General features: G+C 41.8%; 2 protein-coding genes across 2 annotated transcripts in view; both read left to right on the top strand.

Moving 5' to 3' along the window:
- Positions 1 to 15,159, top strand: part of LOC145491439 (uncharacterized) — a 172,901-nt gene that overhangs the window by 50,225 nt on the left and 107,517 nt on the right. The gene's annotated exons all lie outside the window — the stretch shown is intronic.
- The window catches only part of LOC145490469 (uncharacterized), a 47,443-nt gene that overhangs the window by 19,530 nt on the left and 12,754 nt on the right, over positions 1 to 15,159 (top strand). The window contains exons 11-20 of the mRNA XM_081469583.1: positions 16 to 530; positions 984 to 1,258; positions 2,313 to 2,520; positions 4,601 to 8,589; positions 8,948 to 9,680; positions 10,267 to 10,473; positions 11,323 to 11,454; positions 11,967 to 12,122; positions 13,188 to 13,412; positions 14,062 to 14,718. Coding sequence (XP_081325709.1) covers positions 16 to 530; positions 984 to 1,258; positions 2,313 to 2,520; positions 4,601 to 8,589; positions 8,948 to 9,680; positions 10,267 to 10,473; positions 11,323 to 11,454; positions 11,967 to 12,122; positions 13,188 to 13,412; positions 14,062 to 14,718 — 7,097 coding nt within the window. The remainder of the gene's footprint in view (positions 1 to 15; positions 531 to 983; positions 1,259 to 2,312; positions 2,521 to 4,600; positions 8,590 to 8,947; positions 9,681 to 10,266; positions 10,474 to 11,322; positions 11,455 to 11,966; positions 12,123 to 13,187; positions 13,413 to 14,061; positions 14,719 to 15,159) is intronic.

The following is a 15,159-nucleotide window of genomic DNA, read 5'->3' as shown; positions in this document are numbered from 1 at the left end:
TCTCTTAAATTGCAGCTACGAATTACATTGGTTGTTTCTCGGGAGGCACGTTCGACCCGTGTGGAGACTATGCTTCAGATTCTTTGACCCCCGAGATCTGCACGACCTGTTGTGGCCGCGCTGGTTACCAGTACTCCGCCCTGAAGAAAGGTAGGCAGTGTTGGTGTTCTGACGCGGTAGCCGTGAACAGCGAAGTCGGAGACCCATGGTGCGACGAACCATGCACAGGAAACATAGTGCTACGTTGTGGCGGACTAGAAGCTTACAGCGTATACGCAGCTTTGGGAACGTATAATTTTTCTTTCGAATTAACTATGCCAACGAACATTTCCGTGTATGAGAGATTAACTGCCGAGATTTCCAGCTACCCAGGCGCTTTAAACACGCTTGACTTTGGCGAGGACGCTGTATTCACCACAGGGAACACGTCGGTGTCGTATCTTTATCACTCAGACGGACAACATATTGTGTATGGTCATGCCTTGTTAGGAGAATACGGTGAAGCGCAAGTGAAGTCAGCTTTATTGGCTGTGAGTTGCTCAGCCTGTTGTTTTGAAAACACGTCTAGAATGCAATGATTGTTCACATTTCCATTTTTGTTTCAAATTAGTGGTTTTCTATCCTCTCTTTTCTATTCTCTCCTCTCTTCTCTTTTCTTCTCGTTTTTCTGTTTTCTTCTTTTCTTTAAGGTTAGTTTTACCAGAAACTTCTGGTATAACCCACTAGCTTAAAGAGTTTCGATAAATGTTCAGTTCCATACTAACCAAGGGGTGATAATGACCGTGTAAACTGAGAAAAGAAGGCATGTCTCATGCTGCCAAACGCAGAAGAGAATAACTGGCTGAACTTAAAGCACTTTTTAATCGTGAGTATTGGATATTGACGATAGAAAAACGAATGCAAAAGTACATTGGCGCTAGGGAGAAACACTAGATCACTAGTTAATTATTGATTTTTAAATCAAAATGCTTCTTGTAAATCAGGTGGATGTATATTCTCCTGTGGAGCATTTTGAGCTTAATTGTCCACCAGCCGTGGAAGCAAATCAAGAATTCTGCTGTCCTGTCTCAGTGTACCAAGGATCGAACATGTACCTGGAAGCGAAATTCACCGGTGGCAGTGAGATGTCGACACCTCTGGACGGTAAGATGATATGCCTTACTGTTGCGCCGTTTTCAAACTTAACTCAAGGCAGGCGGTACCTAAGCGATAGCTTCCCGCTAACTAGTCACGTCACGGGTTCAAGACGTAACAAACTGTCTGAACTTTGACCTGGTGATTACGAGATCTTTGATTACATGTCTCAGACGGCAGCCTAAGCACTGCACTCTAATAAAAAGATCAAGTGCTCCTGTAGTCACTTGCGCCCAACCTTATGAGCAGTATTTGCTACCGAATCTGGGCTCATTTTCTTGTGTTGTCAAAGTCATTCCCCAGTATTGTATTGCGCATCCCTACTGCGCATAATTTCACGCGTTATTAGGGCGCGCGCATTAGAAAATGGCGGCTTTTTCTTTACGGCTGGACCTCGCCATAGAGGTAAATCGTCATTTTCTCGCAAACGAGTATGGTGACCTATCATTTTTTTCTGTTGTTTTGAACTGAGTAATAAATTTCTCTGTGTAAAATAAATATGGACCAATTCTCAGTGCAGAACAAACAAAAATCGTCGGAAACGTGAATTTAGCAAGCAATCGTGACTACAATCATGGTGCTATCATAAGGATCTATTGGGTATAAACAAGGTGCTGTTGCTCCTAAACGAACATGGAGACCTCTCATTTTTATTTCAAAATTTAAGTTCCTATAATATAAACAATCAATAAGCAAAGGTTCACAAAAATCTCAGTGCAGGTTCTATTTCAGTGGTGTAGAAGCCGACAAAGATGTCAAACACAGGACACGTTATGGGCGTGCAATCAGACGTCCCAAGAGACTGTAGAACATTTAAATTATATGCGAGTGGGTGTGGGTGTGAGTGCTTGTTGCGTGTGTATTTTTCTGTTGCTTGAAGAGTCGGATTACAATTCTCGATGTAATACTACCGGATTAAATTGCTATGTTGAATTCTGCGAGTGTTCGTCGTTTTATTGGGCCCGCACAAATGGAATGACCTTAAACAAGGCATTTGACTCTCAGAGCTTACCTCTTCGCCCATTGGCATTCCGGCAAAATGCTTTGGACGAGGAACGAGGGAGGGCGGGGGGCTACCTGCGACTTAAGTAGGCGGAGTTTTGCTACACTGATGAGGCATATGCATATGGCTCCTCTGAACCCGAGAATTGAAGGGAATTTACCCAAACTTAATAATCACTTTGCATCATGTTGACCCAGCTATGTTTCCTTGTCGTAGACGCTCGTTCTTTCCTTGTTGGGGAGCTGTTCTCGATTCCAGCCGTAAGTGTGCCGAGTCAAAGCACCAACAAAACAGTGCTGATCCCCAGTTCTAGGTTCGAGGATGATGGCAAGCTTATGGGCTGGAGACTTTGTTCTGTTACTAGTGGGTTTGTCACCCTCCAGGTATGCTCAGTCACACTTGAACTGTAAGGTAGACTTTCGCCTTTCGTAATGGATGCAATACAGCAATCAAGAGAGACAGTGCTTCATAACAATTTGAAACATTAAATTGAAACCATTTGAAGTAAAAACTAACGGTAAAAGCGTTCGACGTTTCGACCGAACTTCGGTCATTATTTAGCTCTTATTACCGAGCAGGAGGTCTGTATGGGAAAATCTTGACCGAGGTCGTGAGTACTGACCGAACATAGTGAGGTCTGTACCCATCACCGAGGTCAAGATTCTCCCATACAGACCGACTTAGCTCGGTTAATAAGATGTTTATTATATGGCGCAAACAAGAATAATTTAATCCGTTTAATGTAACTGGTTTGTACTAACTGTCATTTTGCTTGCGAACGGCGATGAGCTAAATTAAATTCTGCTAATGTTTGCTCGTCCTCTTTACTTTTTGTTTCTCATCAGGCTTTTTGGCCCTTCCATAAATAAATATTGTTAGATGTGAGACAGAGCCATATAATAACAGGCTTAAATATGAGGATAAAAATTTTTGCATAAGTATAAATATAAAACAAAAAAGTAAAAGTATGTAAAGTATGAAAATGTAAAAAAGGGTGTTAAGAACAAAATGCATGCAAGAATAACATAATTAAAAATGATAAAAACTTTCGCACGAATTGAGTCTGACTGTACTTTGAGACTTGGTCTCAGGTCATTAATAAAAAACATTTCATAAATGAGACAGTCAAACTTGGTCTTGCAACTTTTTTAAGGTGGTAAAATTCTCTGTAAGATCCTTGGGCGCATAAGAGTGTTTCACACGAAAGCCCACGTTTGTTGGTCACAAGATCAAACAACATCTGAAACCGCGTGAAGTCAAGCCGTCTATTGTTAACCAACAATCCCTTGTTTACCAATTTAAATGTTACCTGTGTGATGCGGGTTATGTTGGTTACACGCGGCGGCATTTGCATCAACGCGTAGACGAGTACAAGAATGCGTCTTCCTCCATTGGAAAAGACTTTCGTGCGAAACATTCTTATGTGCCTAAGGATCTTACAAAGAATGTTACCACCTTAAAAAAGTGCAAGAACAAGTTTGACTGTCTCATTTATGAAATGTTTTTTTTTATTAATGAACTGAGCAAGTCTCAATGCACAGTCAGACTCAATTCGTGCGAAAGTTTTTTTTAAAAATCCTGTTTAATTGTGTTATTCTTGCGTGCATTTTATTGTTCTTAACACCCTTTTTTTACATTTTCATACCTTACATACTTTTACTTCTTTGTTTTATATTTATACTTATGCAATAATTTTTATCGAAACGTCGCGCGCTTTTACCGCTAGTTTTTACTTCAAATTGTTTTAAAAAACCTTTACTTATAAATTAAAACCAGAGTTTAAAATATCACACACACAGCGGAGTGTTTCTGACGAAATTCCAGGAATTTCGTAATGTTATGAAGCACTGTTTCAATTGTTTAATAAATGTTCTCAGTGGAAGAGAAGAAGAGAACAGAAGAGAAAACGGATGAGTAAAATAATTTCACAAAACCTTTTCTCCCTTAGACAGGTCGACAACCTCCGAAATGCATGATTATATGTTTTCCTTTCGTAACTTGAGTTTAGCTCGAGCCAAGGTAAGTCTCGCACGACCCTTATCTGGTCAAATCATTTAAAAAGCACTCATTGGCTGTTTTTATACTAGAGACACATTATCCGTCTGGTCGAACTTGGGCAAACATTTGTAGTTCGTCTGGTTATGCGTCTCTAGTATAAAGACGGGCACAAGACGTATTATACGTCTAGACGAACTATCTCTCCTAGTTTGTCGTTCAAGACGAATTTCGCAGTAAAGTTCGTCTTGTGCCCGTCTGTATACTAGACACACATAACCAGACGAACTACAAATGTTTGCCCAAGTTCGTCCAGACGGATAATGCGTCTTAAGTATAAAAACGGCGAGGACGCATTATCCTTCTGGACGGATAATGCGCCCTCTAGTATAAAAACGGCCATTTTCTCAGCAGATTGGGACTCGCGACGTCAAACCTGTGTTGCTCTGTTTTCTCTTTTATTTTCAGGTATTTCGCCCGGTATGTGGTAAAGGCACAAGTAACAGTTACTGCTATTTAACTGGAAACTGCGTTGCTGGTCTGACACCTTGTGTTAATGCATTCGTGTCTTCATGTATGGCCAATCAAGTGTTTTCTACAGCAATGGGTATCTGCACGGACGATAACATAACGCCAGCATATATCCCAAGCGCATCTCTAAGCGACAGCTACGAGCTTATCACTGAAAGTCATGTGTTTCTTTCCAAACGTGGTTGCCATAGTTTCCATTTTGATGACATGAAAAACAGCGTAGACGTCAAAGAGGGAGATATCCTAGGTTTTACATACCACGGAAGTGGTTTTGCAGAAATAACGTCGCGACCCAGTGGGGATAGCAAAGAGGTGAACGCTACTGGATTTTCTTTCGATGATGTGCAGCTTAGTCTTGGTTCAATTTTAACCACAACCGGGAATTCTCCCCCAGTCAGCTCCTTTCAAATGCAGTTTTCTTTAGCAGCAGTGGTTCAAGTTCCCTCGTTGTTTTGCTTTTCTCACAACTACTCCATCGGGGAGTACCACGAGGAAGTTACAGTCCGCGGAACGCGAAGTGCGTTGAAATTGACTGCGAACATTACCGCGACAGAGAGCCTGGACAACGTGACGTGGACAACTCTTAAAACTGTAGCGACGAACGCTACATATATAATCACCATACATCCTCACAAAGGACACAATATCACTTATGCTGTCGACTTTGGAGCCGGGAAAAACCAAACCGTACACAAAGTTACTCTTGATTCCGATCTACAGTTCAGTTCCGTGTATAATCTGAGCGGCTCTTATAACATTTTTTTCTATGCTACTAATATTATCTCCTTTGTGATAAAGACATGCGATGTGATTGTTCAAGATCCCATCCTAGGTCTGGATTTTTACGGATCTATCCTTCCAGTGGCCCTTGGAAAAGGAACAATTATTCAGTGGATTATGAGACAAGGTAACGGTGTTAACATGACAATAGATTTTGGCGATGGAAACTCCTTTCATAATGGCTCTTTCGATGTAGCGTATCTCTTTGCCGCGATGAATAATCACACATATTCATCAATAGGAGAGTATATGGTGACTATTAACGTGTCTAACTGCGTGTCCAACGATTCAATTAAAGACCTGGCTGTAGTCGAGTTGCTCCTGATGGGAGTGACTTGTGACGTCATCCACGACAACAGGGATATCGAGGTGAACGAAACGGTGACCATTCAACTAAATGTCACCCAGGGAAATAATGCCAAGTTTTTTATTGACTTTGGAGACGGTACCGTCACTACGACCACAGAGCTCACAGTTCAGCATTCCTATTCTACCTACGCTTTTTATAATGTCAGCGTTTCTGCTTACAACAACGTAAGTAGGGAAAACGCTTCCAAAGAGATTCAAGTCCACAAACCAGTGGAACCGCTCGTCGGCTTTATCGTAGTGTGTTCTCTGACTAATCTAACCGACCTCACTCATTGCATGCTGAGCATTATCCAAGGAACGGACTTCATCTGCACGTGGGACTGGGGCGACGGCAGCGTCATTGAATCGCGGTACGAACAACTTGGCAATGTTACGCATAAGAATTACAGCACGGTGGGTCACTACAATGTGGATATAAACTGTACCAATCGCTTATACAACACGACAGCAACAGCGATAGCCATCGTGGAAGTTCCAATAACCGACTTTACAGTAGTCGACCCAGTAGCTGAAGAGTTCCAATTGGATTTCTCCGTAACGTGGAGCACATCTAAAGGTACCAACGCTAATTTTACTGTCAGTTTCACTCATGTAATCAGCGGGATGTCCTTCAATGCATCAGTTGATACTTCACAAGATACAACATCCGGCTCAGCAGTCATAACCTCGGCGATGATGCCCGTGATAGGCATCTATGAGCTTGAAGTGACAGCTGTCAATTATGTCACGCCTCGTCAAACGATTCTTCTGCCCGTCTTAGTGGACACCCCAATAGCCAATACAACGCTAAACCGTTCCGCCAAGTTCGTTGAGGTACAAACAACAGCAGCCTTTTCCGTTCAGATGTCAGCGGGATCTAACGTTAGTCTTTGGTGGAATTTCAGCGATGGCTCTCCTCTTATAAACCAATTTTACCAAGGACCTTTCCCTGCTGATGTAATAACAATCGAGCACGTGTATACATTCGATGGTGATTTCATAGTTTACCTTTTTGGAAACAACAGTGTCAGTAACTTTACCCTTGATGTCTCAGTCTGCATACAAAACCCACCCAATTTAACTCTTACCACAAACAGTCCTCAGAATATTCCTCCAGGAACGATCACCTTTACGATTGATACTCTACCAGTTGAGGAACCGCCGACTAATTCAAACTACACTGTGCATTTTGGTGACGGAAGCTCAGTTTTATACCAACCTTTTATCGCCCCTCTTGTGTTGAATCACAGCTATCCATCTCACGGCTCCTATACCATGAATATTACTGTTGTCAATGAAGTACAGACCGCCTTCTTGGAAACGGCAGTTGAACTTCAAACGCCAATAACAGATTTTGAAGTGTCTTATGTCCATACCGGACCGGAGAAGGACAAGGGGAAGCCAGGCAAGGGCCCAGAAAACACCTACTTCCCGTGTGACTTTCCAGTCCTGTTCACCACCTCCATAAGAAATGGTACTAACGTGTCTTACATGTTCGAGTTCGGGGATGGAAACCGTGTTGTGACGAAAAACAATTTCGTGAACCATACTTATCCAAATCCTAATCGTTACACTGTCACAGTAGGGGCCAAAAATGCGGTTAGCGATGGAAACGCGACTATGGCAGTCGACATACAATGCATGATCAAAATTAAGGCGTTCATAAACAACGGTCCTGTAAAACTAGACATGCCTATCAGATTTGATGTTATCCTAGACCAGGCTGGAACTGACTCGTGTTATATAGTGAACACAAGTGACAACCGTATGATAATGAACAAAACAAATCCATCGACACTGTGTCCTGAAGCGTGTACCACAAGCCACGCGGATGAGCCCGATAATTCAGATCCCTTTGGTTTTTCTTGGGAGCATACCTACCCTAAGGACATGGCTTACAACCTTTCTCTCATTGCTTGCAATTTAGTCTCCACTGTCGTGATCAACAAAACAAGATGGGCCGTAGTCGCAGCAAAACCCTGCAGCTACCCCAACGTTACGATGTTTCCGTCGTTGGTCGGAAATAGCTCTTCTAACGCAATGGTTTACTACAAAAGGAAAGCGTTTTTGATCAAGAACGACATAGAGATCGACTGCGAAGCCACAAAAGAGACCGGTTTTCTTTGGCAAGTGTGTAGACATTTCGGCCACAATCAAAGTTGCATCCAAGTTACATTATCGGAGTCTGTTTTACTGACGGATTCAAGGCTGAACATTCCAGCAAGAGGCCTTCCAGCATACGGGAAATATCGTCTGGATTTCACAGTGTTCATGGTCGGAGTTGACGGAATTTTCAACTCTTCCCAGGGATTCATTGACATTGTTCCTTCTGACATCATAGCTGTTATGGACGGGGGAACGTCCAGCGCCGTCGGACATGGAAAAAATACCACTGTAAGTTGTTCGCAGACCAGGGATCCAGACGTGGAAGTTAGCAATCCAAGTGACTTCCACTATTGCTGGTTTTGCGCTAAAACAGGAAGTTATGACCAAGGCCTGAGGGACAACTGCACCCAGCTGCCTGCTTATCCCCTAACGCCAGTTCATATGTCTGGTTCGGGTAACAACACTAATAACGGAACGCAAACCAACTCCACTTCATCTTATGGGAATGGCTGCTTCGGCTATCCTGCGGGAAGATTAAACACATCCGAACCATCGATAACATTTAACACACTTATGATGATAGTCGACTCGGAGTATGATGTTTGCGTACAAGTCACTAAAGATACGCGGAAAAGTGTTGCTTGCAAAAGTTTACAAATGACTGCAGGAGACCCTCCCACCGTAGAAATCCGGTAAGTGTTACTTACCCTCAAACGTCTCTACCCTCCCTACCATAGGTGCAATTTGTCCTCTTCTTGTATGCAGCTTAAGATATGGTTAATTATCAGTGGAAACTAGGGATTCTTCTTTGAGTTGTTATGAACTTCATTTCCCTGCAGGGCGGTGCTCCTGTGCCGGGTCCTGTAAAGGACTATGATTGGGTTTAAAAAAATCACAGGATGTGTTAGTGCTCGCTATAGTCAAACCCATGTTGAAGCCACTGCGCTTCACGCACGCTTTGCTTTCTATTGGAATACATCAAAGGTGCATGAAAAAATGTGCTTAATCACGATGGACTGACAATCATGCTTCCATTTTTGAAACTTTCAGTTGTGCCAGTGAGAAAGTTCCAAACTGCGACAGAAAAATCAACCCCTCGTATAAAGTAGCTTTGATCGGCGAGGCCACTTGCGAGACATGCCCTCCGCAGACTGTAACATACAAGTGGATCATATTGGTACTGAATTCTACTGGCTGGGAGGAGGTCCCAGACCCAACCAGTCTTGTCAACACCGCTCTGAACAGCCGTATGCTTGCCGTCAAACCTGGGGTGCTTATGGGTGGATACAGGTACAAATTCCGCTTGGAGTGCGAGGTTGCAAATGCGGGTAATGTGAAAGGGTTTTCTGCGTGGGAAAAAGAGGTGAACGAGCCTCCCAAGCTTGGCGTTTGTGAAGTCACGCCTCAGCTGGGTTATGCGTTTAGCCCTGACTTCACCATCGGTTGCACAGGATGGATTGACGATACCAAGTTGAAATACAGCGTTGGTGTTAGACTGGATTGCGACGCAAGTGAACTCCCAATTTCCCCCACCGTCGCTTTGCCAGTGGGTCAGAGTTACAATTTGACGTCGATAACGCTGCCCCTTGGCTCAGCCAAACACCAGTTCGGGGTCGACGTCATCATTACAATCAGAGACGAAGACGATGCTAGCACCCAAGTTATTGTTACTGTGCAGGTAAGGACGGCAGCCCAACGCAAACAAATTTCGAAGGGTGGCATGAAGCCTTGTTATCCGCCGGGGAAGGGACTGGGTGACGGTTATGGCGACGGCTTGTCACCATAGAAACATATGGTCAAATCGAGCCACAAAACCTATCAATTAGCCTGGTTAGTTTTCCAAGTTCAAGTGCGTCTATAATGCAGTCATGGATATAATAACAGTTTTATGAGTCTCTCCTTTCTCGGTCGCAGAGTGTTCAATTATCTCACAGTATCGTGGAATTAACAGCGTTGATGTTTCTCTTCAAAAACTATAAAAAATCTTGATGAATTGGAATTAAATTTAAATATACTTTGCTCTATACTTCGTTTTCAAATGCAGAACTTCTGTGGGTTTAAAATTAAAAGAAATAGAAGATTAAATATTTATTACCACATTTCAGGGCTAAAGGTTAAATCAGGTTTCTAGATCTCTTAACAAGAGGCGGTTCATTTTATCGCATGCATGGCTACTAAGTGCTGCTTGCACTTTCGTATCTCAATCCAAAACCAACAGGAGAGCAAAGATGTTGAATCAGGAGGTCGAGTAGAAGCGAACATCATCTCAAAGGAATAAGGTAGACGCGTTCGATCCCGTGACGGGGAGGGGAGGTGACATTATCAGACCTTTTTTTAACTATTTCTGTTTGCTCCCTTCTTCGTACTAGGTTAAAATGGCTGAAGTAAGCGCCGACCAACAAGCCGCCATTCTGGATGCAGAGGCAGCAAAACTTGATAATTTGTTAAGCGAGGGTGATCCTGATGCGGCACTGAGTGTGATTGGTGGAATCGCTTCTGCCTTGAATTCAGACCAAGGAGATACAGACTCAGGTTCCCAAGAGAAAGATGAGGAGCAGTTACAGAAAGAAACAGAGGTATAACAACAAAAAAAAATGCTACATGGGACTTATTGGAAAACTCCGTAGTAAAACGTTCCCTGGCTATAAATATATATATATATATATATTAAAAAAAAAAAGTTATTCGCCTTAGGCTTACAGCCTGCAGCCTTTGCCGGGACCCTTTGAAAAAAGATGGAAATGCTGTAAGTTATGAATATATTAAGTCACAAGTGTGAAAAATAGCAGTAGCCATGGACATAGAAAGCTACCAAAATGAGAAACACTTTTTTTAGGCATAGTGACTCTCAACTTTCTTTGTACTGAAAACTCAGTGCAAAGAAGCATGTTAGTTATATATAGTTATATACTTCTCACCCGCTCATTTGTCGAGAGCTATGGTCAAAGAAGGAGAGGCAGTGAAACTAAATTAACATGTAACGCAACACAAGTTCATAGTGACATGTGCGGCAAGCTATTTGTAGACCAATTACCGTCAATTATTCGTGACCGCTCGGAAAATCGGATCGTTAGAAAAAAGTATTCGATAGAGTGAATTTGTCAATCAGGCGATTCTCAAACAAATCTTTCTTTAAACTTGCAGGTAAAATTTTAGTGTTAGTTTACAAGATCGATCTCATTTTTTTTCATTATCTACACTCTTATAGGCCATAGAAATAAAGCTACAACATCTCCATTATGTTTGAGGTTAGAATACTAATGTTGTAACGTTAGTTATATGGTCTGGGTGTAAACCACGGAAAATGCGGCCTGCTATCAAACAAAAAATTATAACAACATAATTCGAGAAACGTTACCACCCCACATGGTATATCTTATCCAGTTGTGTGTCTTTTAACTGTTCTTGTTGTTTTTCTTGTACAGATGAAGGAAAAACTCGTGTCAGCAATATCTTCATTCCCTCCCCCGTCAAACCCTGAAGACGCTTTAAAGCAATCGGGAGCTTTGGCCGCTGTTACGTCTGGCCCTTCGTCCACGATTTCTGATGATGCAAAGGTACAGTACTTTATAGACTAGAAATAGCTCATCATTATCATCATCATTCAAAGGAGCTCAGTCACGGCATTTTTAGCTATTTTGGCCAGGTATCTTTAAATTGAAAGAAACCTGCAAATAATAGGACGGAAAGAAGAAAATCAAAGAGATACTAACAAACCATGAAGGAACAAGGATGGTTAAGGTTGGCGAAGATTAACATGGATTACAAACGTCGAACTTGAAAAATTTAGGCTAAACTTTTCAAGATGCCCAAGCCGTGACGTAGCTCCTTTAACGAGTGATTCATGCTGCAGCGTGCATCATCGAGTTATGATACACTCAGGACGTTGGGAAAGCAGGAAAGTGGCGTCTTCTGGCCGTTTGACGATATGAATGATAGTTGATGATAGTTAGGGGCGAATCATCTATCGTCTACTATCATGCACCATTTGACCACGGCTTTATTACGATATTTTTGTATTTATTTGTGGAACTGATATGGAATAAATATCAATATTTCTCATTTTCAGGATAAAATAGCCGAGAGCGTAAAGAAAATGGCGAATGTTCTTGAACAAGCAATGAGTTCCCAGCAACGTCAAAACCTGGCTGACTCTCTGATGGGAAGCATAGGTGCTGTGCTACAGTCTTCAGATGAAACGCAGTCCTCTAATGACACTGATCAGGTAAAAAAAAAATACTGCAATTGTTGAATCGGTTGACTGGGTCGACGTTTTTCAGTGCAACACCTTTGCAACCATTAATTTTCAGTTGAAACGGTTGTTCAAATATTTATCAATCTTTTTAACCCAATCAACCAAACAAGGGGTTTCCCGCTAGAAAATAAAAAGAGAAAAACTGGACCAGACGAAAACTGTTATTCCCTAATATTGGTGGTCAAAGCAGTGCTAAAATTATGACAAAGTACCTTTGGTTTTACATGAAATGTTCCTAGAATACCAAGACATTAAATGAATTGTTGAAGAGAGAGCAAATTGTAACTAGATACATGTATCAGCGAGCATTCCAAAAAAGGACGATAGAATTTGAAAAATAAAAAGGCCAGACTTTTTCAGTTGACAGCACAACCTTCTAATTAATCCATAATTATATCATCCCTGTTTAGCTTCGGTAGCACTTACATGTAAAGAGTAACTTTATACAAGAATAGATCATTATAACAAAGTTTCCATAATGCATTTTAACTTATCTTTAGGGTTTGAGCTTTCGAAGTCATTGTCGTAAAATGCCCTTTTAAGAACCTATGAAAAGTATGAGGAAAAAAAAAGAGTGAGTTTTTCTATAAACCTCAAATGTTTGTAAGCAAATTGAACCTCTATGACGAGAACAGCGTTTTCGAAAGCCGATTAAATTAATCTGTTGCTTCAAAGTGTTTATCTCTGTTTATAAAGAACGTTTGAAACTAGAAAATAATATGAGAGAAATGGTAACTTCCAAAACCACATTCAAAGTTAATACTTCTCCTAGATTGCAACTTTATCTTGAGCAACTAGACCTTAGGATCTTGCGTATAGCAAGTAGTTCTAATTGGCTGAGGGTCTTTAACCGTATCTGTATTCTCCAAGCAACTTTACCTGACCGCTATATATCGGGTCTATATCCGTGGTCTACAACTTCCTTGAGTAGTGATATGTTAGGTAGAACAGTACTAGTCTGGAAAGAGTCAATTACACAGGTATTTGTACTTAATGGAGATGATGAACATTGAATAATTCCACCTACCTTCTTAGTCGGCAGCCCAGCAAAAAGTACTCGATGTCAAGAACAAGATTCTAGAATCTGCTGGGGCGTCTTTGTTGCCTGGTGAAGAATTCGCAGTGGACAATAGCGTCTGTAGCTTGAAGGCAAGTAAAGCTTTCCCAGAAGACATTACAGACGTAGGTGTCGGGGGAAGCTGTGTTGGCAATCTCGGTGGGGCTGTTGGTAACGACTCCAATGAGGCTGTCCAGATGGAGGTAAGTCCTATCTTTCATGCTTCTTTGGAGAAAAAAAATTTGACTCTTGAACAAACTGTTGCGTGTAAACGTGCAGAGAGGTACTCTTAGAAACACATTGCTTCCTAAACAACTTGTTTCCTTGCTTGCGCTGGATGATATTAAAATACCTGTAGTTACATTTTCAACGCTTTAAGGCCCCGGCCACCCTAACGCCTTTTCAAAAGTCTCCGTTTTCATCCCGAAGAAAACGAAGTAAAATATCTTTGCCCACACTAACGTTTTTGCTTTGTTTTCACCAGTCCACATTACTACGTTTTCATTCGTTCTTTTCTGCGTTTTCCCATATCGTCCATACTAAAACGCTTGAAAACGCTGATGGAAGGAACAGTATGTGACGTTTTTTGCCGTCAGCGTTTTAAAAGCCTGCGTTTCCACCTGTTCACATTTGAAACGGAGGGTTTTTAAAACGATGCATTGTCAAAACACTCCACTTTTGAAACCGTTTTCGAAAGTCTCCGTTTTCATTAGCGTTTTCGGGCGTTTTATTGTGGACGATAGGCGAAAACGCATCAAAACGTACGCGTTTTCAAACGAAAACACGTTAGTGTGCTCGAGGCCTAAGTTTGTGTAGCGGTGAATGAAGAATGATACTCCTGTTTGTCCATAGATGTCATCATATGGTAGCAGTCCTTATGGTAGTGGAGCAGGGAAGGTAGACAGTGGTGTATCGGAATTAGTAATAAAAGACGAAAACGGCAACCCTAAGAACGTGTCCAATCTGACTACATACATGGATATTTTCATTCCTGCGGAGAATGGAGCGGCAGAGTCGTCTTATCATCTGATCACCAAAGGAGACATGCTAGTACTGAAATTAAACGTGACTAACAATATGAGTGCGATTTATGTCTGGGCCATTCCTGCGCATAACAACACAATGACGGAGGTACTGTGTAAGAAAGGATCCGAACCAACACAAACCGACTTCGACTTTGTTGCAGTTTTACCGAAAGATCCCGTGGAGCCTGGTAACGGGTCGTGTAATGATGCGGTATCTGATTCAGATCGATATCAGTTGTTTATAGGCAGCGACGAGTTACAAATGATGAACCAGACGGCCAGTGGACTGTGGTATTGTGGCTTCTACTACAATGGGTCTGCTCAAGAGACCACGGCTCGGAGGAAGCGACGAGAGACTCCGAACCAAGAGATTGATACAGAAGAAAGCACTCCAGAGAAGAACAATCTCACCATCACCATATTTGAAGCCACTTGTAAATACTATCATACTGAGTCAAAGGAATGGAAATACGACGGTTGTAAGGTAAAGGGTATTTCTGCTACGACGAGTCTCTTTATTTAACATTTACACGAGCACCGTACCCGAGGAGCGCCGGAGAGTTTACATACACTCTTGGATGGAAGGTTTAATATGACAAAAGATTTTAAAGCAGATTCAGTAAACTATTTCATTAGTTAAACAGAACGATTTTTTTGAAACGTCTTGACAACCAATAAATTAGGAATTAGTAGTGACATTTATAAGATAAGACACCCAAGCTAAACTGAAATCCGCGAAAGTATTATTATGTATTAGAGCGGTTTTCAATTGAGTGTCGTAAAAGCAAAACCAAAGTAATCACTCTAGCCAATCACAAAGGACGCAGGCAATACAGCGAACCAAGCAAAACTCGAAGTTATTACATGTAGCTGACGCAGAGCGCGGGAAAACTTGGGCGAATGTGTTACGATTGGTCTTGGTTTG

Source organism: Orbicella franksi, chromosome 6, assembly GCF_964199315.1.
Source record: "Orbicella franksi chromosome 6, jaOrbFran1.1, whole genome shotgun sequence".
Taxonomy (NCBI): Eukaryota; Metazoa; Cnidaria; class Anthozoa; order Scleractinia; family Merulinidae; genus Orbicella; species Orbicella franksi.
This window is presented reverse-complemented; position numbering and strand designations above follow the sequence as displayed.